Source organism: Oryzias latipes, chromosome 17 (assembly GCF_002234675.1).
Source record: "Oryzias latipes chromosome 17, ASM223467v1".
In the NCBI taxonomy this organism is placed as follows: Eukaryota; Metazoa; Chordata; class Actinopteri; order Beloniformes; family Adrianichthyidae; genus Oryzias; species Oryzias latipes.
Genome location: NC_019875.2, coordinates 21006958 through 21033182, shown reverse-complemented (window position 1 = coordinate 21033182; position 26225 = coordinate 21006958). Strand labels below are relative to the sequence as shown.

General features: G+C 40.8%; 1 protein-coding gene across 3 annotated transcripts in view; it reads right to left on the bottom strand.

Moving 5' to 3' along the window:
* chd7 (chromodomain helicase DNA binding protein 7) overlaps positions 1-26225 on the bottom strand; it is an 83949-nt gene that overhangs the window by 18808 nt on the left and 38916 nt on the right. For all 3 annotated transcript variants that reach the window (XM_023965274.1, XM_023965276.1, XM_023965275.1), the window contains exons 5-23: positions 16229-16373; positions 14968-15099; positions 14608-14673; positions 13633-13688; positions 12568-12682; positions 11525-11608; positions 11303-11440; positions 9901-10022; positions 7932-8175; positions 7100-7276; positions 6677-6820; positions 6491-6589; positions 6158-6335; positions 5866-6082; positions 5386-5581; positions 5002-5169; positions 4637-4816; positions 4440-4550; positions 1847-2061 (exon numbers count right to left, since the gene is read on the bottom strand). In XM_023965274.1, the coding sequence (XP_023821042.1) occupies positions 1847-2061; positions 4440-4550; positions 4637-4816; positions 5002-5169; positions 5386-5581; positions 5866-6082; positions 6158-6335; positions 6491-6589; positions 6677-6820; positions 7100-7276; positions 7932-8175; positions 9901-10022; positions 11303-11440; positions 11525-11608; positions 12568-12682; positions 13633-13688; positions 14608-14673; positions 14968-15099; positions 16229-16373 (2787 nt within the window). The remainder of the gene's footprint in view (positions 1-1846; positions 2062-4439; positions 4551-4636; positions 4817-5001; positions 5170-5385; positions 5582-5865; positions 6083-6157; positions 6336-6490; positions 6590-6676; positions 6821-7099; positions 7277-7931; positions 8176-9900; positions 10023-11302; positions 11441-11524; positions 11609-12567; positions 12683-13632; positions 13689-14607; positions 14674-14967; positions 15100-16228; positions 16374-26225) is intronic.

Sequence of the window (26225 nt, the reverse complement as noted above, 5' to 3'; positions counted from 1 at the left end):
TCTCACTAACACCACCATTCTTTCTTACGCAGACGTCACGCGAGCCGGCCGTGAAGATGGAAGTGGCCGTCCAGTAATCTCCAAGCATGTCAGTTGGTGCACAGTAAGCAGCGCTCACCCATTTCATACTACAGAGTGCTGCTGTGCACAGACACAAATGCATTCCAAATATTTGGCATACCTACAAATAACTGACTATTAAAGAGAAAACCTGAGAGCAGAATTTTAAACTGAAAGGAAAATTGACAGCATTAAGTTTGAATGTCGACAGAAGAGCATCCTTTAGGGGCATCTCATAATAGATTTCCATTGTCCGCCTTAACATCCACACTTTATCATTTCTGCTTTATAGGAATTCAGCTGCATCTGCATTAACAGGGTTCTTCCTCAATTCCTACGGATACACTTTTATATCACTTGTATCTTCCTCAAATGAGCGAGATGAAAGGATGAATAACATTTAAGTAGAAGAAATCTAAATGTACCAGGAGGATTCTGTTAATTTGGTTTGCTGTAGTCTTACAGCAGAAGAGAGCACCTTCTTTTACTCGCCGTAAAAGTGAACAAACGGTGTTCCCTCGCTAAATCGCGGCTCATCTTCTGCCGTTTCGCTGATTTTTTTAAGTGCATTTTTTTAAGGCACTGTGTTCTGCGCTCGGATTGGCTGTTTACCTTGTCAATCAATCTCCGCCATGTCGCCACATTTACATAAATCTTTGACCAGAAACAGATCTTTGTTTTTTTTCTATAAAACTGGACTTATTGTTCTATGAAGGTTTGAACTTTGACAGTTTAAGCAAGATAGAAAGCTGTGAAAATATGAATGTCTGAGTATTAAGTGAGTGGTGAGGGGTTTTATTGCCTTAAAACATCGTCATTCCACTTTGCAGATTTTATCGATCACAGATTGTTTTTAGAATGTAACCCCTGCGATAAAAAAGTGCATAAAGTAGAGGTGCACAAATAACTCAGCTAACAGGTAACTTGGTTAATTTCCTGCAAATCTGAACATGTTTGTCTAATTTTGACTAAAATAAAGAAATACATTCTAGATTGTTTTAGAAAAACTGTAGAAGCTTGAAGGACAAAGTCTCTTTTTAACTGGACAGTAAATTAAAAACAAAGGTTCTTAGCGCATTCGCTCAGCTCCCGTCTCTCATCTTCTTCCAAAAAGATAAACACATTTAAAAAAATAAATGAATCCTTTTACCTGTGTAAGGTTGCTTTCTTTTTTAACTTTACTTACAGTGAAGATGGAAATTGGTCAAGTGCAATAACTAGAAATCTGATTTACCTACCTGCAAGCTAAACAGGTAAAACTGAGTTCAGCTACAAAAAATATGCAATCGCTACAACTGACAAAAAGGAATTGGAAAAGCAACAATATTTGATTTTATTTTTGGTGATGTTTGTGTTAAAACACTGATTCATCCTTTGATTTAGGTGCATTTCTGAGCTTGAATGACTCAAATGGCTTAAGGAGCTTTATCTAGAAAAAAAAACAAAATGTTGGAGAAGCATCTCTTAAATCTGCCAGATACATAAGGACCAGAATAAAAATGAGTGGAAAAATGAAGTCATGTTCAGATAAAAACCATAAAAGATCTTCAGGGAGACTGGAGAACCACTGCTGCCTTAAGATCGCAATAGAAAAGTAAAAATAATACTAAAATAAAACTGGAACAAAATCCAAAAACCTACACTAAAAAAGGGGGCTTTTACACAAGTTTAATCTTAAATGTAATCTATGGCTTTATCTGGATTAAAAACAATATTTGTAAACATCATAAAGTCCCAACAGTTTAGTTCACACTGTAAACTTTTAGAAGGTGAAACAGTGACTGACCCATAGACCAGCAGGTTCTTCTCCACCCTGAAGCACTCGGATCGGGGGTAACCCTGGGTTTTGTCTTGAGGTCGTCGTTGTTTGGATGTAGGTCTGGATGAAGGTTCTTCATCGTCGCTCTCCAGCTCAGAGAACTCCAGCATCTCGTCTTCTTTGACGCTGCTGTAGTGCCGCGTCTGCTTCCTCACTCTCGGCGTGTCAATGACCAGCGTGTTCTGGACACAAATGATTAAGCATGAGCTACATCTTCAAAGCATGGACGCTCCTTTCTTTCAGTACATTTCCTTCCTCATTTTTCTGCCCTTTTCCAACATACAATCTGTTTTTTAATTACAGACAGCCTAAAATTCACCATAAACATGCAAACACCTTCTGTTGAGCTCCCCTGAAGTGGCCCATTTATAAACTTGTACATTCTGACTGTGACTCCGCAAATACATGGCATCTTGTGGATTAAATCAGATTAATTGGATATTTTGCCCTCATTTCATTCCTGACAGAGAAATTTGCTGTGTAGCACAAACAAACCGGCATTAATTAAGTTGTCTAATGAATTACATTTTTGTTCAGTTAATTTGATTCCCCCCACCCCAACTCTCCTCCAATCCCGTTAGCATGCGCAAGCGGGGCCGTAGTTAGCTGCGCAATTATCACAGAGCCGCAGTAATTTCCATTTTAACATGACAATATGAAATCCCAGGGGACCGGTCCACATTCAGGCTCATAGAGCAAGATTAAGTGTTCCAGTGGAGGGCCCTCCATGAGAGGAGCTGTGAGATTGCAGGAAAGCGATATCAGGAGAAGGAGCTAAAGGAGTGGAAAAGTTACAAATATATATATGTAGAAAAGCAAGCAAAAAAATGCAAAGATGCATGTAAGCAGAAACTGTACGTGTGCTTCAGGACGTGATGGAGGTTGTGCGTCTGTGTCAGCACCAGCCTAAGTGATATCTCTGTACCCTCCAGGCATCTGCACTCTGTTAAGTGGAGCTAAGCAGCTTACTCTCTCTCGCTCAAACACACACAAGAGAGCAGGGAAACATGGGTAATTAAGGAAGAGAGCAGATTCCCAACTGTCAATATTAATCTCTCTCTTCCTCTCTCATATGCCTCCCTCCAGTCCTTTCTTGCTCTCGCTCTCACACATTCTTCCTCCTAACATCCGCTTGTGGTGATAGCACTCACCAATTACCATTGCAAGGACTTTTTTTTTCTCTCCTCCATAAGGGGACACAGTCTCTACTGTGCGTTTGTGCATCAACATTGCAAATGCCGTCAAGTATCTAAGTACCAAGCCTGTTTGTTCTCTTTTGGCTTTAACCCACATATCAGAGGGCTTCAACACACAATGTAAACCCCAAAACATTAAAAAAACCTTATTAGTCCAGGGGCTTTTTCTAGCTTTTTTCTACTTTACAATTTTCTCTATTCATTTGTCTTGAAAGACCAACTCAGGTACAAATTGTTCTTGTGGCATTTTTCTCATGATAAAAGACACACAAACGCACACACACAAATATATATATATATATATATATATATATATATATATATATATATATATATATATATATATATATATATATATATATATATATATATATATATATATACACCTGTTGTAAATCAGGAGCAGATGAAAAATAATGCTTTAAAAACTCGCAGGTGTCACGTAGGACCTACAATCGTAAGCCACAAGCTCCCCGCTCTGATGCATCCACTTATAGACCATCTAGATCCATGTTCATCACCGTTTCCATTGTCCGAGCTGGCATCTGGCTCAAAACTGTACACCTGGATGGCTCCAATTTGCTTGTAATCTTTGTTGCCTAAAGCCTCTTCTAACTGTAGGTACATGCGCTAATATTTGGTAGCGACAGTCCAGCGTGAACGAAATGCTAAAATAGTCACAGCTTTTGTTATGTTTGTTTTAGACCGGAAATGTCAAAGCTAAAAAACTCTTTGAATGAAAACATTGCTAACAGGGGCTCAGTTTCTATCCTGCCAATGTGATTGGCAAACCCACGGATGAGTTCAAGGACCAAGGGATAGACATCTAGTCTGACTTTGTTAGGCCATCCTCTCTTCTAGCCCCCAGATTTATTAGAATACCAGACTCGTGAAATAAGAAAAATGTAAAAAAACAAAACATGGACAGTAGAACGAGGTCAGGAGAATCTGTTTAGACTTTACAAAAAATGTGAAACTTCGAACAGACCTATTTGTCAGTAAGTTTTAGTGCTTTAAGACCATGAATGGCAGCTGCTCTTGGAGATGTGTGATATCTAAGGCCTCACACGGCCCTGCATGAAAAATCAAGCAACCATAATGGAGGCTGGAGTTTTGAAAGGGATGGACTTGTAAAAAAGAACAGTCATCCTGCAGCTTCTCTTATCGAAAACTGTGGACACATCTGACAGTGGGACAGGGGGAAATAAATGTTTGGTCCTAGCCAAAGTCGATGAAAAAAAATGTAGTAAATATAAAATAAATCTAACAACTGACAGCTTTAATTTGATGTTGTTTCGATGGAAAACTTGTTGAGAAATTAAACTCAATATTTCTCAAAGCGTGTTTTAAAGTGTGTTCAGTACCCGGCCATTGATGGCATCCATGTCAAGCTCCGCCTTTTTGGCCCACTTCTGCCAGAAGTCTGGATCCTCCAACGAAATGTCTGTTCGGTTCCCTGCTGCAACAAAACTTGCCTGCCGACAGAGAAAATGATGCATTTAAAACACTGGAAAAACACTGAATAAATAAGGAACGGTTCAGGAGGTTTTTCTGCTTTCACCTTGGCAAAGGTAGAGCCTTTGCCTTCAGACTCGATGGTTATAGTGTGAGTGCGTCTTTGGAGGATTTGGTCGATGTCTTCCTCGCAGAATTTCGAGCCTTCATCTTCTTCATCCATTAGAGCTCCATAAGCTCCCTTTTTCAGCAGGTCTTCTATCTCCTTCTTGGACAGCTGTTGGACCTTAACAGGGACCAGAACATTCTTTTAACTTCTTTGTCCCGACTCATTAAATCTCAGTCTAACAACTATTGCTGTTCGTGTCCTTAAAGGTGTGATTGCGAGTCTTTTATAAGTTAAGAAAAATCACCACTAGGAAGTTTTGAACTGTCAAACGTGGTTGTTGAAATGTGAGTGACATGACTTGCCCCACTGTTGGCGTTCTCTCGTCCGCTCATGCTCTGCAGAACTGCCTTGTCAAGTCCAAGCTTCAGACTGGCCTTGTCAAACATCTCCCTCTCATAGCTGTTCCTGGTGATCAGGCGGTAGATCTTCACAGACTTGGACTGGCCAATTCGATGACACCTGGCTTGGGCCTGATGGAGGAGACATTCAGAGATTGACAGTCTTGTCTTGGCGTGGCCACATCTGAACATCACATGCAACAATAACTCAGAGCTAACTTTGGTTGACTGCCATTGTGTGCAAAAAAGGGTCTGAACTTGATGTTTGCCATCCGAAAAAAAGACACCAATAACTCTAAAAATTTGGTTTGAGGTGCTGCATAGAAGTTGACAGAACTTAGTTCATACCTGAAGGTCGTTCTGAGGGTTCCAGTCAGAGTCGAAGATGATGCAGGTATCTGCTGCGGTCAGGTTGATGCCCAGTCCTCCAGCTCTTGTGCACAGCAGGAAGACAAAGCGGTCCGAGTCTGGTCTGGAGAACCTGTCAATGGCTGCCTGCCGCATGTTACCCCGAACTCTGCCATCGATGCGCTCATATGGGTATCTGAAGGAATTGTTACATTCAAAAGTCAGGCTGGTGTGGAAAGGTTTGAAGAAGTGAGATAAAAAATATAAACGTTTATTGTTTTGAAGTCAAACTTTATACTACTGACATTATAGAAAGCAAATGTATATACATTTGTTGTTGCTTTATGTCATTCTTTGAAAATGTTTCTGCTAAAATTGGTTTTGTTCACCAATGTTAAGTATTCGGAGGATAAATATATCCAAAAGGGTCAGACACAAACCCTTTCAATCACAGAAACACAATTTTGTCTTTATTCTCACCGTCTTTGGATAAGATAGTCCTCCAGGATGTCCAGACATCGAACCATCTGACTGAACACCAGCACTCTGTGTCCACCAGCTTTCAGCTTAGGCAACAGTTTGTCAATGAGCACCAACTTGCCGGCGGCTTGGATCATAGCTTGAAGGGCCATTTCCGGCACGTCTGTCCTGCCGCCATGGGACTCCCTAAACTCCTCAATGATCTTCTCCTCTGCTCCTGCACGGACACAGCCAATGCAAAAATCAGAAACTGTCCTGTTGTACTGCAACTTTGGAAGGAGGTGGTGTTTACCATTGATGAGGTAGGGGTGGTTGCAGCACTTCCTTAATTCCATCATTGTGTTGAGAAGGTTGGGCACACTGGCTGCTCCACTTCCTCCACCTCCTCCTGCACCTCCTTTGGAGAGGAAGGAGAAGTTCTTCTCCAGAATGGCCCGATAGTATTTCTTCTGGATGTTGGTCAACTCCACCTGACATTAAAACAGAGGGATCAAGTTCAGTTTCTACACCTGGAAAACCACCAGACTGCCGCTTAAGCTATGAAATACAAGAACTATGCTGCTATAGAAATCAAAACAACAATAAGAACAAAACAAATCCAGAAGATAGTGTTCAGTAATGACACCTCAATGATTGTCTCCTCCTTGGGGGCCAAGTTCTTCTCCACATCTTCTTTCAGTCTTCTCAGCATCATGGGCTTGAGAATTCCTTGCAGTTTTTGGACCTAAAACAAATGACGGCAAAGTTATTGGAATGGACACGTGTGTGAAGATGTGCAGGTGTAACTGTGTGTGTCTGTGTTGCAGGTCACCTGTTCTTCAGTCTTCAAGTCTCCAAATTCAGTCATAAAGGTTTGTTCAGACGGGAACCGCTCAGGTTCCAGGAAGTTGAGTAAGCTGAAGAGTTCCTCCACTGTGTTCTGGAGAGGAGTTCCTGTCAACAGAACTTTGTGCTCCTGGAGGAGAGGAGGGGGCAGGAAACACATTTTTAGAGTTTCTAAAATTGAAAGCAGGATGTATCCACAAGACACGTACTCCTAAAGGAATTCAGAGACGGGATAAAAGAACCGGGCCAAGATGTGGAACACTGACCAAAACTAAAAGTTCAAACAAACAGAGATGAATATTTGTTTGAACCCCTCTTCCTGTGAGGTGAGAGACTACGAAAGCACCAATGTTCAACTCCTTTATTCCATCTCCAACATATGCGCCACAATAGGAAGACTCAAACTTACCATGTCCATCATTTTGAGTCCCTCTAATAGTTTACAGTTTCTGTTTTTCAGCCGGTGGGCCTCGTCAATTACAACACAGCGCCAAGGGATGTTACGAAGCTCTGGACAGTCTGCCAGGATCATCTCGAAGGTTGTTATCACAGCGTGGAACCGATACACCCCCTTTATTATTTTACCCTGCATGAGAACAAACAAAAAGAAATTAGCAGATACAGGAAAATTTCCTATCAAACATTTTTAGATGCCAGATTTTGCAAAGTGTCTAATTAAGTTTGGATGTCAATTATGTCAATAAATGTCTTTTCTTTATTGACTCCTTGAGAAAAAGTTTGAAATAATAATGTATTATTATTGCCCTCAGTATAAAGGCTTACAGAGAGAGAACTGTAAAGAGCTTATGAAGCAAAGGAGGACTGGAGAAGCTCGGCGGGCCAGAGATTTCCCCTGACTGAGGAGGCGTTCAGATCTGCTGACCATCTCAAAAAGAGCAGCTTGTTTCTTACACCCACTGTACACAAGGCTCCTATCAATCCTCATGTGAACACAGTGAAATGAAGGAGGAAAACTCGGTTTATTTTTACTCTCACAAGCAAATGTTTTCCGTTTATTTTAAGTGCGTTTATTATTTAAACTGAGGATTTTTTGGGAACTGGCTGTCTAAATGTTAGTTGGTCTCATAAACTCCAATACATCTGCTTAGTTACTTTAAATTCTGAAACAAAAAACATTCAATTATTTTAATTTTTTTCTATTAATTGTCTTTTTAGGTAATACTAAGATTACCATCACTCCCTTTCTTGAATGTGCATTAGGAGTTACAGAGAGGTTTTACCTGTCCGTCTCTGAAGTACATCTCGTAGGCCTGGATTATTTTTCGACTGGCCTGGCTGCCATGGTAGACCACCACATTGAGCTCAGTCCAGGTCCTGAACTCCCTCTCCCAGTTGGGAATGGTGGAGAGAGGAGCGATGACTAAGAACGGCCCCTCGATGCCCATCAAGTACATTTCATAGAGGAATGTGATGGACTGGATGGTCTTCCCCAGACCCATTTCATCTGCCAGGATACAGTTACGTCTGTGGAGGACAAGCAATGTGGACAGATGAGAGGATGAAACAGAGGGCTTTTATATTCTTAGTATTTCATGTCCCCTAAACTGTTAGACGCTCTTATGCTTTCACACTGAGTGTACACACAGTGACCCTGGTGTTAAATTCCATGACTTTTATTGACACAAGCCAACGGGCCTCCATGCGTGAAGAGATTTACTCTCTTGGGTTACTAATGTTAATTTTCCAGAAGGGTGAGGCGGTCCACCTCAACTCCAATGATCTAATGCAAAGAAAATATTGACAGCTAAAAACTTTTGTGTCTAAAACGTGGCCCATCTGTCATCCTCAGAGATTTTCCGATAAATGTGTGAAACTTGAGTACTAAAAATATTTTTTTAAATGTGTCAAAAACTAAAGCGAAGATTCTTTATGTAAATTTAGTACAGAGAGGGCAAAAACAAGGGGAGTGCATCTTTCCCTTTCACATGATTCGATAGACATCTCACTACATGGTCCACAGATTCAGCTAACTTTGTAGCAGCTTTGTATACAATAAATTAATACAATCTAGATCATCGCTGACATAACAGCTTTTAAAATTAAAACCTGGCATTTTGGGTCTTTTTCACTATTTGTTCCTTACAGCAAAAAGAAAAAAAGTGTGTGATACTAATTTATTCAGGTATTGTTTACAGTGGAAAAAATGGTAATCATATGCTTAGATGACACTATGCACATCCCTCACTGTGGTTCACCTTCAGCCAATTGTAACTGACCCGACTTGGTAGAAGTAAGCTTGTGATTGGACATCGTTCTGGTTGCATCACATGTACATGAGAAGCCAGACGGTAGGGAGCACAGCAGGTAGAGAAAGTTTGCCAGAAACCGTTTATTTACTCCCTGATTGATTTTATACCTTTTTACCGACATAATCTTGTTTGTATCTGTGGTTTTCGACAGATACTGCCGTTATTCTCATAGCTAGACACATTTTTGATATGCATCTGTATCCCTTATATCCCTAGAAATAACAGAAACAACAGTCCACATAGGTATCCCCCTCAAATAGGCAGTTGCTTGTGTTTTTGCCTGACGTTCTGGGTGGCTTTAGATGCCCACAAAAATTAGATAATCAGCAGTAAGTCAGATATATGTAGATTAACTATTGAATTGAAATAATCTGATTTATTTTGGTAATCTACCAATGTTTGCATCACATAACTTTCAAACTTCCTGTTATTTTCAAAACCTCCACTTGCCTGTTGCTCATAATCATAGCTATGCTAGCAGTTGTACCATATCCTGAGGTGTCATCTGACTTCTGTCTCTTGCATTTCTGAAGCACAAGCTCACTCCTGGTTGGTGAGAGTGGTTGCCATAGAAGTGTTGACTCAGACCAATTCAGACCAATCACTGCTTACTGACCATTTATGGTTTCAGCATAACACCATCCAAATAGCGACTGAATGGACTTCATGTGGTTGGAGCCGGAAGCACCTCACACTCGCTCGGTCCAGTTCTTTTTACAGTCAATGGTGTGTACACAGGCCAGGTCTTTAGTGTTATCCACTGAATAAGGATCAAGACTTAAGCTGCACTGCTTACATTCAGACTTTGCTGGTGTAAAAACCTCGACAGCAGCGTGCCACATTGTTACTGAAAGATCATGCCATGTATGATTTAATTGTTTTACGAAAAAATGTCCACAGTACCAGCATTAAAAACTGGATACACTAAAGGGTGACTTACGAGTTGTACCAGTTGAAAGTTAGCCAGTTAAGGCCTTCCAGCTGGTATTCCCTGAGTGCGTTGCCATTCCCGTATTCTCTTGAGCTCTCCAGCTTTTTCCAGTCTGCTGCAGGAGGCCGATCCTTAACATGAGGAGAAATAGTATGTCATCAATAAACCAAAGGAAGGCTTAGTAAACACCAAATGATTCATCCGCGCACAGATGATAGTCTTGGTGATACTTGCATATGGCTTCGTGGCAGTTCAAAGATGCAGCGTAAGGAAGATCAATCTGAGATGTTTTAGTCTGGACAGCAACTAAAAATAAAATTCAACCGTATTCGACGACGCCTTACATTACATAACAAGGTGAAAACTTTTTATTACAAACCTTAATTTAATTGATTTATAAAGCGGCAATTCACAACCAAGGTTGTTTCAAACAGCTATGCCTAAACTTTGAAGGAAAACTTTAACCCAAGGCAAAAATCACAAATATTTAAGGTTGTTATAAACCAATTCTGCAAAAATCGTTTCAAATATGTAATCTAAAAATGGCCAATAGAAATAATAGTGTACTTTGAAAAATTCTTGGTTTAAACTCTGCTTAGCATACGATTGGTAACTAGTTAATGACATGTATATCAGGAGATTAACTAGCAGGACAGCCGTGCATTAGTTTTGGCAGGGAAGAAAAAAAAAGGAGAAAATTACAGACTAAACTCATGTCGTAGCAAAAATGTATCCTGGATCATTTCTGCCACATGGCACAGCTTGTACTGCACCCTGATGTGCTGATGTACAAGGTCGTCATGTAAAAACAGGGTGAAATTCTTTTGACGCAGTGGTTTATGTCAGCAGCATGTCAGAGGAAAAAGCCCTTTGCATTTTAAGATGCAGTCAATCTGAGGAAATTAAACATGGAGATTTGCTTAATTTGAGGGGTATTCAAACAACATGTTATCAGGGCTTTCCCCTCTGAAGGGAAACGAAAGGTTACTGCAAAAAGGTGCCCACATGACCATCCCCCTCAGCTGCTCACTAAGCAGAGCTTAAAATACGTCTGTTTCCAAGTGCTGTCACTTCATGATGGAGCATTTCTAACATGGGCCTTAAGGAGAAACAGTAGGCAGTCATTAAATAGATGGACAGAGGGAGAGGAAGGGAGTGATGGAGGGAAAGATCACAGCAGTTAGCTGCTTCTGTTCAACATTAAACATACTGTTAGTGGTTTGGCCTGGCCACAAGAACAGGGCGTGTGAGACTGTGTGCGAGTGTGCAAGACCACAAGAACGTGGCCCTGTGGAGAGCAGTTAAAGGAGCTGTATATATCTGAGGGAGGAGGGAGCAGGACACCTCTCACAAACACAGGACCAGTAGCATGGGAGAAGAAACAATATCTTAGAACACGTGCAGAACTCACCACTCTGTTAGTGTTGGGTGTGCGTGACGCAACGCGTTCATACTCTTCTATCTTGGAGAGTTCAATATCGGCCTTCAGCTCCCAGGTACAGTCTTCATAAGGCAAACTGCACCACTTCACCAGATACAAGGTCACCATCTGCACAGAAGTACAGGTCCTGTAAAGTTTGTGAAGACGGAGAAGAGCCGAAGACGCTCAGAGCAATAAAAGAGATCAAAGCACCTCTCCATTTTCATCTGTGCTCTCTGAAATGTCGAGGACCCGGTCCACCTCGACATAGTCGGGGTTGAAAGGCTCATCATCCATCTGGAGAGAAGGTAACAGTCATTTACATTTCAGAAGAGTGGTTTGAGGATACACAAACACAAAAAGCAATTGGGTTTAGGCCAAGTCACTTGATGTTTTGAGAATAAAAGCTTTTTAGAGTGCAGTCTGTATAAATAGGCTCCAAATCCCTAAAAGATTTATGAAAAATACTTTACATTGAAGAATAGAGCCGATTTATGAACCTCAGCAGGCGATTGTTCAGTACACTGCTAGGACCACAAAGTGGTGTGATCCCTGTTGGAGGTGGCTCCCCTGCAGTCGAAGGTTAGGAGCAGGTGATGTTGACTTTCTATTTAAAGACCACTCAGATAAAAATGAGGTTTTTGATGTTTTAACATGTTCTTGTGGCCTTTTTCTCATTAGGGAGAACATTTATAAAGAAAATAAAGCTCAAAATCACATTTCTGAGTATTTCTTCGTTCAAATCGAGGCTGAATCAGGAGCAGATGAAAAAATGCCGTTAGAAAAAGCTTGTAAGTCTGATGTTCGAGTAACTATGGGATGCGAGAACCTCCATGCTTTGCTCCATTCTGATGCATTTACTTGTGGACAAATAGATCATGCACGTTTTCCTCCTCCAAGCTGGCATCTGGCTCAAAACTGTACGGTGTGATAGCTCCAATATTGCTCGCCATTTATTTTTATTTTTTGCACCAGATGTGTTGGACTGGGTTGTAAAAGGCTGTTAACTAGCTGGAGAGCATGTAAATATATGGACGATGGGAAATGGGAGGGGTTTTCTCTGTGCCAACAGTCACACCCACAACTCTGAGGTAAATTTCTCACGAACTCCTGCCGCTCTGCAGAAACTATGTCCAAGAAAAGGATTCCATGTTTTTTGATTTTGGCTAAAAATGGAATAATCATAATTAAAAGACTAATGGGAAAACTTTTATAATAGTTCATAAGATATTGGGGTGGGACTTTAAAGCACTTACCTCAGTAATGAAGTTGTTTAGTTGTTGTTTGGCTTTAAACCTTTTTATCTTCTGGTGTATTCTCTTATCCCTCTCCAGTTCCTCCAGTTCTGCCCAGCGACAGTGAAGGTATGAACTAAAAAAAAAATAATAAAAACATTACAACATCAGTGCTGTTAACACTTGTGGCAAACAATAATCATTAGGAAAGAAGCCAGTCTAAACTGTAGGTATAAAAACCTAAAAACTGAGAGAAATGGACCAATGCATAGATACCAAAGTAATACTAAGCTATATATTTACTTATCTGTCAAGTGCAAAAACAGGTATTGACTTCTCACTATAGTTTAGTGACTGGAAAAGTTCAACTCAGGTCAACACAAATTTTTAAAATGGAATCTTTTAATTGTACATTTCCAGATTTCAGGGAATTTTAAAGTGATATTTGTAAATCAAAAGAACTGCTCATTACATTTTATTGGTCAAACAACTAATGCAGATTGTAATAAATGGTTTAAATATTGGCTAAAGCAGTTTTATTCACAAAAGGTTGTTTCTATTTTCAGCACTAAAAGTCGCAGCTGCTGCCAAACAATACGTTTGTCCTTTTGTTGAAGTTTTGGGCAATTTAAAAAAGTAGAAAAACTATCAATCAGATGTCACATTTTTGAAAGAGTAAAATAATAAGACAAAAAACATCGAATTCTTTAAATGTTATGACCTTTTTTTGGACATGTAGCAAAAAAAATTATTTCATATGTTGCGCTTTTGAAATATACAGTGAACGTAAATGAACATGTAAGAATGTATGACCAGTGAATCACAAGAGTATTTAAAGATGTGATGGAATGCAACTTAAGTATCACAACATGTGTCCTGAGAAAGAATTTGTAGCACAAATAAGAGACACCTATTGAATAAAAAAAGGCCTTGAGGGTCAATATACTTAGGTTTACACATTCAAAGACCAATAGACACCCTGGTGGGCATGTGTGCTGAAAATGGGTCTAAAAAAAGAGGAAGCCCTGCTGTGACAGACAAAAGAGCTGGAGAGGTTTAAAAAAAAAGGGCCTAGATAGTACTCACAAGCCCTTGAACTTGACGTAGAACTCCTCCATCTCCACTTCCTCGCCTGACTCCAGCTGAAAAGGGGAAATAATGTTCATAATCACAGCAAATGCAGCAGCTGTTTCCTCAAAAGAAAAGTCGGGCCATGTCATTGTTATAAGAGATGCCATAGAAGGAGCCTACGAGTCAGTTCACACAGTGGTGTCCAAGGGCTCCTGCAGCTGCTGGATTTTCTAGTTTGACAGCTTTATAAAAGTCCAAAACAAACGGGAAAGTATTTGATGTTTTCGTGTACAAACATTTGGCCGGTTATACTGGAAAATCATTAACAGCTGCAACGTCACGTCCGTGCAAATTTAATCCGTTTGCACTGGGATTTTTCACGTGAAATGACAAAAAAAAAACAAACAGTGGAAGCAGTGCAGCACACAACCTGCATCCGCCAACTACCACTACTACTGTAACGCCATGAATCATCAATCACACACGCGTACACACACTGCCTGAGGAAACACTAGCTTGGCGTCTGGCGCAGAGAGCGTTGTGGTTTGGCGAGGCGCCAAGCCTGGGGTCAGCTCTGAATGGAGCTGTGAGAAAAGGGGTGTGTATTTGTGTGGGTGCATGGAATTGGGGGGTAAACTCACTGACAGCTGGCAAGCAAAGGAGAAATGGCTGGAGACTTGTGCCATGTATGTGTTGGCTAATGACGGCGCTTTCTTTCGTTAAGGCGAATATAACAAGTCTTGGCCGACACACACAAAGTCAGCCTGATGCACAAAGAGCACCAAGCTCTCACACATCAGGAAATACAAGAACTCTTGTATCTGCTTAGCAAGTCAATCCGAGCCATTTTAGCCATGTGTGTGCACGCGTCCCAGTGTGCATAATCTGCTTAGGCCAGCTGTGGAGCGGCTAATCAGATGACGTAAACCGTGATTCCAGCCAGAGTGCCCATGCGTGCATCTCTTGGTGCCCTGCTTCATGGCGCCTTACCTGCTTTTTAGAGCTGCGCATGCCCATTATCTTCTCCACAACGGGACCCTCAACCTCACCCGCATCCTGAAAGAGAGCAAAAGTACTAAGTCTGAGCCCAGCTGAAGGAGGATGTAATTCCCTAAAGCTGTGGGGAATTTTGTAAGCAAAAGGTTTTTTCAAGATTATACCGTCAACATTGCTAAAAAAAATCTTTATAAACACTAACGTCAAATCCATGTTTATGTAAAAAGATAGAACTTTACCACATGTGAGATTCTTTCTGTATACACAAAAACAACAGCCAACTTGACAATGATTCAACTCCAACAACACTCCAATAATCCAAGGTAAACCAATTATCAGGAACCCAAGCTTCACCTGCTGCTGTGACGAGGATGAGGGAGATTTCGGTGTTGTCGAGTCATCTCCACTGTCGTCATCCTCAGAGATCCTAAACTCCAAGTCTTCGGTGTACCTCTTCCTCTTCACCTGGCGGCTTGAACGACGCTTCTGAAAAGAGAAAAGTGACAAATGACGGATTTTCTTTTCAAAACCAAACTCCCAATTTTCTTGAATAACAAATGTATTTAAATAATTTTTAGTTGATCAACATCAAACAAAATCCAGCTATTAAATCAAACAATCGTTTTTACCAAACTGGCATTTACGATTTAAAGAACAATTCCAAGAAAAAATGTTTTGTGTTTTTTTTTCATGTTCTTGTAGCATTTGTTTTGGGGTGATTGAGGACATATATGCATTTCTGAGTATTTCTTTATTCAAATCAATGTGAATCAGGAGCAGATTAAAAACAAATGCAGTTTCAAAAAGCCTGTAGCTGTGACATAGGTGCTGCAGTCGCCACAAGCTCCCTGCTCTGCTCCATCCTCTTCTAGACAAATAGATCCATGTACGTCTTTGTTTTCCTCGACTGATGTTGCATCAGGCTCAAAACTGTACGGCTGGATAGCTCGCCATTTTTGCTGCACCGGTATGTTAGGTTGGGGGTATGAAGGCCTGTAAGTTAGCAGGACCAGGATAAACACAGAGCTCTCAGTTATGGGTGATGGGAAGGGGGGGGTTGCTTTGTGCCAACGGTCACGCCCGCAACTCAGAGGTATATTTCTAATTAACTCCTGCCGCTTTGCAGAAGCTATGTGCTAAAAAAAGGACACAGGTTTTATGATTTTGGCTAAAAGTGGTATAATCATAATCAAAAGACCACTGGGAAACACTTAAAATAGATCACAAGATGATCGGAGTGAGACTTAAAAGTTTGATGCGAAGGTTTTCTGGGTTTGTAGAAAGTGAAATCAAAGAGTTCTGAATGTTTAAGTGTACACAGCATGTTATTTGGGGAAAAGGATAACAGGAGCAGCAGCTGAAAAGTTGCTGACTGTAAAGAAGGTGAACTTGGCTCAGGTCCTATCTGCTTGCTCTATCAACAAGGCCGGCTTACAACACAAACATTAACTGGCTCAGTGCCCTCTGTTCCTGCAAACTGTGACGCAAAGGAATCTGCAATGATTTTATGGTCCTTTCCTCTGCACTTTGGAAAACCATCACAGTGTTTACCTGTAACTTCATCTATTCAGGAGGGAGCTGAAAAGCAAACATGTAGACTCTGCTCATCTTGTACCTGTACACCATCGTCCTCCTCTTCGTCAGCAGGGGAGGGAGGTGGGGACTTCACCTCCACTTCTTCACTGACGGATAACTCTCTCTTTCTCTTTGAATCCTTCTTAGCAGCACTAGCCCCACCCTCTGACTCCACCTTTTTACTGCTGGAGAAAGAAGAGAGAAAAGTTAGATCCAATGATTTAAAAAAAAAAGTCAAAATAACACATCACAGTGCTAATGTTTATTAAGTTACTTCTGCAACACCCCACCTAGCCTCATGTGTTTGTGTGAGTGTGTGTGCCAACTGTCCCACGGCAATTGCCATGTTTGATTTACCCATTTAGAAATCATTAGTGTGCCTCAGGCTCTGGCACACAGGGGGTTAATATGATGAAAGACTGCATGGAGGCACAGGGAGCAAGATGGAGAGATAGAAGCCCAGAGAGGGGGAGGGGGTTGTCCAGTGAGACAGATATGGGTAGAGAGGGAGGGAGACAGGCAGACAGACAGACAGAGAGAGAGGCCCCACAGGGAGGAGGGGGGGAGGCGCTCGGAGGCCCTCAGGCTCTCTCTAATCTCTGGCATGGAAAAAGAAAAAAAAAAAAAAAAAAGAGGAGCTGGCTCCATCTGCGAGTGTGTGTGCATTCACACCACAGAGGTGAGAGGACACTCAGCATCCCTCCTCTTGTCTGTACTTCTAATGTCATTTGCACAGAGCACAAATGTGCATGATGAAGGCCTGGTGGTGATCTTCCATACCCCACTGGAACACGAACAACCCATTCGGATGGACCCAGGGGTTCATACAAAGCCCAGGTATGTTTGGTTTCAGCGACCCCTCTCCACGTAAAGCATCGTTCACGTCGCACGTAGGGCTGGGCGATAAAACGATAATTATCGTTATTGCGATATTACCTTTTTTCGATAGCGAAATTAGTCTATTGCGATAAACTTTCGTTTTAAATGAACACGGGAGAAACCCCCGGAAGACCCGCCCTCTTGTCCAATCAGAATTAAGTATCACAGGGCTAGCCCAATCACTGAATAAACTGCGCCACGTCTAGTTAGAGTGAACGTTATTTACAAGCTAGGATGCAAGCTAGTATCTGCATGCGTTGCAAATCCTAACACTTGCAGAAAATGAATGTTCCGTCTGAAGAGAAGTTAACAAACTCGAGCCAAGCGGGCGCAGATAAAGGTTCAAGAGGCATTGTAGAACGGACCGGCCCGAAAAGTTCCGCCGTGTGGACGTTTTTCGGTTATCTAAAGTCGGATAAAATTCAAAGTACGTCTACTGCAAATTGTGCCAAAGATACGTTCCTAATAAATGTGGAAATACCACCAACCTTTTCTCACTTAAAGCAGCACCACCCCCTCGAGCATGCTCAATGCCAGACTTCAAAAACAACGGTAAGACCTGCGCTGCAGCAGCAGTCTTTACATTCGGCATTTTCCAATGTAACGCCATACGACAAAAAATCGAAGAGACATTGCGACATCACAAATGCTGTAGCCTACTGTCTGGCCAAAGACATGCTACCAATAAACACAGTCGAAAATGACATAACATAATTGTGTGTCAATTTTTTGTCTATTTTTCTGTTAAACTTGAGAGTTCAAACATTTGAATTTATTTGTGGTCTTTTAAAACTGTGTGCAATAAAGATTACTTTGAAAAATATAGTTATTTGATATCGTTTTTAATATCGTTATCGCACAATATGAAAAAAACAATATCGTGATATGAAAAATCCAATATCGCCCAGCCCTAGTCGCACGTGATTTGTGGAGTAGTTGTATCCAGTTTTAACGTTAAGTCTATATACAGATGCAATCAGAAGTCATGCGGCCTGATTTGAGTGTCAGCCGCAGTGGCAATCGCTTGTCGAGCAGTGCGACAATGTGGTGTGGCTTAAGTTCTGAAGCCCCGCCCACGCGACATCGAAAATCTCAACTTTGGCCAAGAATCCAATCAGGAGCCTACCTCTGGCCCGTGACGTGCTGATGATGTAATCAGCTGGTGGAGTTCAAACCAAAAATCTGATCATTCTCTTACTAATCTTTGTGATCTTTTCCTTTTTTATGAATGTCAAGACAATAAGTTCCTCTTATTATTGTATTATTTTAATTTTTTCTCTCCTCTGACTTATACTGGACATTCGTCAAACTGGGTCATTGAGAGATGGAAGTACCGCTGAAGGCATCCATCATTCAGACGCAGCTCCTGCTCTGGATGGTGAACCTCCCCTTACTGGGAGAATATCTGAATGATCTCATGTACCCAGACATAAAGATGTGTTTATTGTAGCGCTTTCCAAAATAAACAAAACTGTTCTTCCAACATTATTTGTGTCTTCCATGTATTGCAAATGAAATATACAGTCGATGTTTCCATGTTACGACGAAGTTTTAGGGCCAGTTTACAAAAAATATATATATATTTTAATTACGACTTTTAACTTTCAAAACTGTTAAATTATTTAAGAGAAAAAAGTCCTAGATTAACGAGGAAAAAACACCAAAGTTTTTCTTTTATCGGAGCCTAGTTTGAAGATGAAATATGTGGAGCCTTTTATGAAGCTTTATTTTCGGATATGTATTAAAAACAAAGCGATTCTAAACCTGTTTGCGACTCAAAATCAGATTATTTTCAGTTTAGCGGCTTTCCGGGGTTCGGTGTAAGTAAAGCGGAGTTTCAAATGATAAGGAGCGCAGAGACACGTTTGCAGTCTTTATTTTCCTTTTCATTCACACACCCTGAAGTTCATCTGTCACATTACGTCATGACCCTGTCATCCGAACATCAATGCGGAAGTAAACAGTGTTCCATACGCCCCCTCCTCCAGATGAAACGCCCCGTTTCAACATAAAACAATAAAGAGGAATGAAAATAGTCCGTGTTATTAGCATTAGAACGTTGAAAATGCCAAAAAGTGCTCCTCCTCAGACGGAAGCGTCACATAAACGTAGAGACCTTGTCTTTGGTGGAGGAAGAAAGGATTCAAGTGGACAGCTACCGGCAGGGATACTGATTTCTTTATCCAAGGGGCTGCAGAGATCCTGCAAACCACCCATCAATACATAAAACATTAATAAATCGTAAATCAAACAAATGAGCTTCCAGACATTTGGAACGTTATCAATAAACATTCAGCTCACCTGTTCAACTAAGTCTGCTCTGCTGCACACTGCGTGGCGTTCACTTGCTGCTGTACTGTATGCTCACTTCCACTTTAATCTCGTAAATTTACAAGTTTTTTCTCCGATAATTTACGAGTTTTTTCATAAATTTACGACTTGAAATCTTGTAATTTGACTTTTTTTTTTGGTGGCCCTAAAACTCTGTCGTACCATGTAGTAGTGATGCAGTAGCTCCTCCCCCACGTCTTGGGGGCTTCAGGTTCATAAGCCCAATTTACACAAGCATCTAGCAGCAAATCACGTTCAGTGTGAATGCAGCATAACTCACGGCAAAACATCCAGAGGGTCCAACAAGTCCAAGAAGTTTTTTGATTATAATAAATTAAATTGAATAAAAATAAAGTTGCATTCTTTTCAAGAAAATCTTAAAAACAGAAAAAAACAAGTGATAAAATAAAAATTAAAACTGCTTGCAAAAGCCCAATTTACAAAAAAAAGACCACAGGCTGAAAGTTTTCAAATTGAGCTTTCAACATTTCACTAAATTATTTTAGCATATTTACCATATAAATAATCTGTTTGGCCTGATTATTGCACCACTGTGATCCTAACAGCTTTCTATGCTTATTTATGACTCATGTGAGAGCAATAAAGTTGCATGCCAGACTAAAACCCACCAAAGACTCGTTAAATTACACTTAAAAGGTTTAGAACAGGGGTCCCCAAGTCCAAGCCTCGAGGGCCGGTGTCCTGCTGGTTTTCCAGAACCGCTGCCTTATTTGCTGATGATTACATTGATCAGGTGTGATAAGCCAATAAGGAGCTTCAATGGCAGGTTAGTTGGAAAACATGTAGGACACCGGCCCTCGAAGCCTGGATTTGGGGACCCCTGGTTTAGAATAACTACGCAGCAAATCAAAATACTTGGAGTATGTAAGTATCCAAAATGGGCATATTTATTGTTGTCCTTATTAATACAAAATATTTAACTTTCAAATAGTGTATAAGAGTTTCTCCAAAAGATTAAGCCCCATGCCTAAAATGTCTTCTCCACATTTGACATATTCCCATGGTGAACCATTTAGGTGGTGGCTAAACCCTCCAATCTAAACCTTTATGTTGAGTGTCACGCAGGCAGGCAGGCATGCGTGGGGGCGAATTTGTCCCATTTGTGAAGTCTTTGGAATTCAGTTTTACATCTGAATATAGAGCAATAAAATACACTATTTTATTTCATAGGGGAATCTCTCCGACTTAAAAATTGGTGAGCGGGCTAATGCAAACATTCAGACCTAAATAGGTGGACATTGTTAGAAGTTAATGTAAACCGCTTGCATTTATAAAGCACTTTCAGGTCAACAACACTGGAAAGTGCTTCATATTCAGCAGCATTATGTGGGCATTACACACAGTGAGTCTTTATTTTGGTCCATTTAGTAATTATTTTTCCCCCACCAACACAGACATTTCTGGAAACAAGTGTTTTGCTAAAGGAGATAATGACACATGCATTGTCCAAGGCTGCAATCTAACTACCAACCACTTCCATTGGTGGATCAACTGCTCTACCTCCTTAGCTACAGTCCAGCCTCTTAGATGTGTTTACATGCAACTGAGTTGCTTTTCAAGTAACCTTGTTTTTTTACACTCTTTTTCAACTTTAAGCTCTATACAGACAGGGTAGACTTTACAGTTTCTCCTTGTTTCCAACTCAATTTATATAATGTTATGAATGATTGCATTTAGGCAAATTATAAAGCAAAACAATTACCTAAACCATTTTTCCTTGTGTACATAATAGATTAAGATGATCAACTGATACACTCCAGAACCCACCTCAGTTCTGACAGACTTTTTTGAAAAAACAACTTGAATTAAAGTTTTCTGCACTGTGAAGTTCAGCACCAATTTTTTAGACCAAAACAACATCTAAAAGGGAAGTCAGTGTTAAATTGCTTTCACACTTGCAAATTTGATTTGCACCAATGTTAATCCAGAGAATCCTGATCCGCTTCATAGCGAACACCTGAATTCACTCACATGTTTACTGTTGTGCATTACACTTCAGTGTGAGTGCCAAACAACTTTCCAAAGTGTGCACGCTCACCAAAGGGAGCAAACGATTAACAATATCACATGGGTAAATGGGGCACAGTCAGCAGATGCCGTTTAATCCAGGATAGTCAAAGAAGTGCCAGGTTCCAATCATTTCTTGGTTGGAGCTTCTTTTAGGCCATCTTAACCACAATTGAGACGCTGCCTGATTTTTTCAAGGGGTTTGTCAATGTCAAGTCCCGTTCTAGTAAGAGAGAAAAAAAAACTAAATAAAGGTGTGAAGGGATTTCGTAGATGGAGATATTTATTGTTATTGATTAATTCCAATCATTCATATTTCCATGTATTTAGGTCTATAGAATATTGTCTATTTTTAGTAAAACTCACAGAAAAGCCATTAAATAAATTTGCTACGATAAATCTAATAAAAATGAAGAAACCAGCTCAAACTATGACACTATGACTTTACACCTACAGCAGTAAAAGTTTTTGTTCCATCAACTCTTTCTTAAAGTCACTTGTGTAATGAACAGAAATGGAGAAAATGAGGATATAACAAAAAAAGTATACATTTTTAGCCTCAATTGAATTGATGTTTGTTTTAAGTTTCCTTTTTTAAATACAGAGAAAACATTTCATAAGAGACTTATCGCTGAATAACCAAACCAGATCTTCAAAGTCAACATCAGAGTTTTCAGATGTTTTTTTAAAGGGCCATTCTTAAAGAGCCACTCTGATGGAAATCTTGTTTTTGGTGTTTTTAACATTATCTTGTGGCATTTTTCTCACAGTGGAGAACAATGGCAATTTTTCCAATGGCAGATGAAAAACTGCCATTGGAAAAAGCTTGTAGGTGTGACGTAGACGTTACAACGGCAAGCCAAAAGCTCTCTGCTCTGTCCCATCCTGATGCATCCACTTATAGATGACTAGATCCATGCAGGTCTTCTTTTCATGCAGGTCTTCATCCGAACTGGCATCTGGCTCAATATTGTGTGGCTATATAGCTCAATATTGCACCAGTATTTAAGGCTGGGGATGTGTGGAGCAGTTAGCTAGCAGGGGAGCATGTAAACAGGGGGATGATGTGAAGTGGGAGTGGGCTTGCTCAGTGCCAACGGTCCCGCCCACAACATATTCTATGGCATATTTCTAATGAACTACTGCTGCTCGGCAGAAAATAGTTCCTAAAGGTTTTTTCATTTTTGGCTAAAACCAGCATGAACATAGTTAAAAGAGCACTGGGAACTATTTTTAAATGGATCAAAATATGATCGGCATGGGACTACAAATCTATTTAAAGTAACTATAACCTTTATTAAACTTCTTACTGAATATAGTTTTTTGTCAAAATGTGCGTTTGCATTGCCCTCTGCAAAACTGTAAGCCTGCATTTCTCTCTTCTGCACTGTGTGCCTCCCTCCCTCCTGCTCACTACCCTCTCCTCCATCTCTCACCCCCCATGTCCCTGGGGCCCTCTCCTTTCATCCTCACGCCAAGAGCAATCACCATCTCCGTGGTAACGGCTGGTCATGTGACCTGCACCTGTTCCTCTGGCTGGTCGCCACACGCTGAAGCCATCTGGCCCCACACACACACGCACGAACACACACACACACATTTCTCCCACTTGGCTTCTTTCTTCCCCCTCTTCCTCTAGCATCTTCATGGCCTCACTTCTCAACTGCATCATCACCTCTTTGCAGCTCTTCCTGCTCAGTCCATCTCGCTTCATCAAAGAATGTAGCTGCTTTATGGGATAAACAAACTTGTATCACACTATGGTATACCATCAACTTTCGACCATTTTTAAATAAATCATTGGTATACTCTTCCTGTAAAACAAACATGGATGTAATAATATTCTGATTAGATCTAAAACTAAATGAAAACATGGCCTGGACTTGAAGAAAATCCCCATGCATCAGCATTACAACTCCTGCTGAAAAAGCTCAATTAAATATTACTTGGGGAGGGATTATGGAGCACGCATTTGAACTATTTCATCGGGGACTCCATTGAATCTAAATCATTCATAGGTGCATCAGAAAAAAACATAATATACTTTTAAAATTAGGAGGCAAGACAAAGAAATCTGGCTGAAACAAAACCTGAGTGAAAATAAAGTTACTTCTCAGTGTACTTTAGCCAAAACCAAAATCTGCTCCACTGTTCCAAGATAAAAAATGACCAAATGTGTTAAAAAGAAATAAACTAATGGAAAACTCAAGAGCCAGGACGCCAGCCTTCATAAAAGTTCTATCTATCGTCAGCATACAGGTGGATTACCAGTGCACAGCAGAATCCATTCACTTCACTTGGGCTGATTTAGAGTCAGTTTTCAGCTCCGTGGTTATATCCACCGTGACTGTGGATTGATGGAGGGGGGAGCCAGTTTAGCTCGTGCTGGTTTGCGGCGCCTTCCGTCCGTGAAACCCGGGTTCGACTCCAAGCTGCTCCCTGTTCCCTTCTCTACCTCTGCCGGTTCCAAGCCCGGTTAGAGAAGGTTGCGTCAGGAAGGGCATCCGGCGTAAAACATTGCCAAATTTACCATGCGACTTGTTCGCTGTGGCGACCCCTGATGGGAGAAGCCGAAAGTGGAAGAAGAAGGTTATATCCACCGTGACTGTGACATCTCAGAACCCTGACTTTGAAGAATCTCTCAAAGACTAATCTAAAGTTGAGAGCTCAATTGTCACTCAAAGAACCATGCACTCCCCATTTGTGTGCAATAAAATAAGATGACAAAACTTAACTCAAAATCAGATGCCATCAGGGTACCCGTATCTTCCACACTATAAGGGTGCACCAGATTATAAGGCGCACTGTTAATGGACGGTCTAATTTCAAAATTATTCTATATAAGGCACACCAACCTATAAGGCACATTAAGCGAGACAAAAGATTTAGAAATAAGTTCGTCCATCATTCAGACAGATTTTAAATGCGTTCACACCAACTCTGGTACTTGTCTGTAACATGCTACACGTTAGCCAAGTTAGAAGTGTTAGCCGCCTTAGCAAAGTCACAATACATGCAACTCCCGGCCTTGATTAAAAGACGTAAAAAAAAGGGATAACCCAAAAACTAACGTTACTATGACTATGCTACTTCCCAACCTTGTACCTAAAAAACAGTCTGACGCCACTACATAATACCTAGCATTATACCTCGCAATAAAAATGAGACTGACATTTTGACAGAATAGTGCTTTGATATTAGGAAGCAGAACCAGAATTAATCCATAAATAAGGTCCTCCAGAAAAGAAAGTGCACTGTAGTTTTTTTAAGAAACATTAAGGCTTTTATGTGCACCTTAAAGTGAGGAAAATAAAGTAAATATAATGGCAAAAACGACGGTATCTCTTCATTTCTCTACCAATGTCTAAGGAAATGGGTCCAGTTTGCTTGTTAAACAAGCCACCTAGTGGTAAACATAGTAAACTGCCCTGGCTCCAGTTACTTCAAACCAAGCCTCAAAGACGAGGTGCCAATCCTGCACAAAGGGGAAGAACAGGAGTGAAATATGGAGAGTGACAGAGACAAGATAACGACAAAACCAAGAGGGGTGGGGTGTCAGGAACACCTGCTGCTCTGATGAGTCATTACACTGAACCTCATAAGCAACCCTCACAACCCCTCCCACGCTCAATAAATGAAAAACACAAGGGCCCAGAAGGCATCACACGGGCAGATCTGTGTGATCAGAAAGTGCTGTATATGCACATGTTTGCAAGCGTGCACAAAGCATGGTGCCTGGCCACATGCATGTCTCTCTTGTGTGTACTGGCAAACAAATCACCCCACACACGTGCACTTACACACACTCCCTCACGGGAAAGGGTGTGGCAACTGAGAGCAGCGTTATTTATAGATGGACTTCCTCTGAGGGAGGTAAAGAAAGAAAGAGGGAGAGCGTGATAAGACGGCGAAGGAAAAGTAGGATGGGGAGAGATGGCAAGGTCAGAGGAGAGGAGTGAGCAGACTGGACAAGTAAAATCACCTAATACTCTGTGGACTGCCCACACACAACGTTTAGAGGAGCTGAAACCAGCGGTAAAGAAGGCATAGGAAGTGTTCAAGTCCTGTCTTTTCATCAAGTGTGAGCACACAGACTGTGTTTGCTATTGAGGAGCTTTTTGAGGAATCATTGTCTACCCTCTAACCTTGGCCAAAACAAACGCACTTCCTTACTTAATTCTGAACAGCAACTGATTAAAACAAAAACAAGGTCTTTCCAGGGTGATTCAAAATCCCTACTGTATTTGTGTACAGAAATATCCCCAAATTTACACTCACTGGAGCATTTTGATGAAAATAGCTGGGTCTATCAAGTAAAAAAATGTAACATGGTCTAGAGAAATTTGCATTTTCAAATTGTGCTAAAGTGTTTAGCACTTTAGAATAAACTTGCTGGTGTGAAAAGTGTTGCTGCCCTTAGAGATTCTGAATAAACCTACAAAATATAACAAGGTGCACCTTCTGACAGTACCACAAACATGTGAGTAATTGAGAGAGAAAAACCCCCCACAAAGCAGCCTTTGCTAAAATGTTTTAACAGCGCAGCATAACATCCTGGTTACACTGATAAAGCAAAGCTTTTAGTCAGCTCTGTCGTGGTGTATTTGTTCATAAAAGAAGAGCAAATACAAAGATCAAAGAAAAAAACATGTTGCTGTATGGTATGGGCTACAAGAAAAGACTACAAGGTTTGGGTGGTAATTTCTCCCTCTATTGATTGAAATAAGGATCGAGTCACCTTAAACATGCAACGGAATACAGGTTACACCCTAAAAAACATGTAAGGGTGAATCGACAAC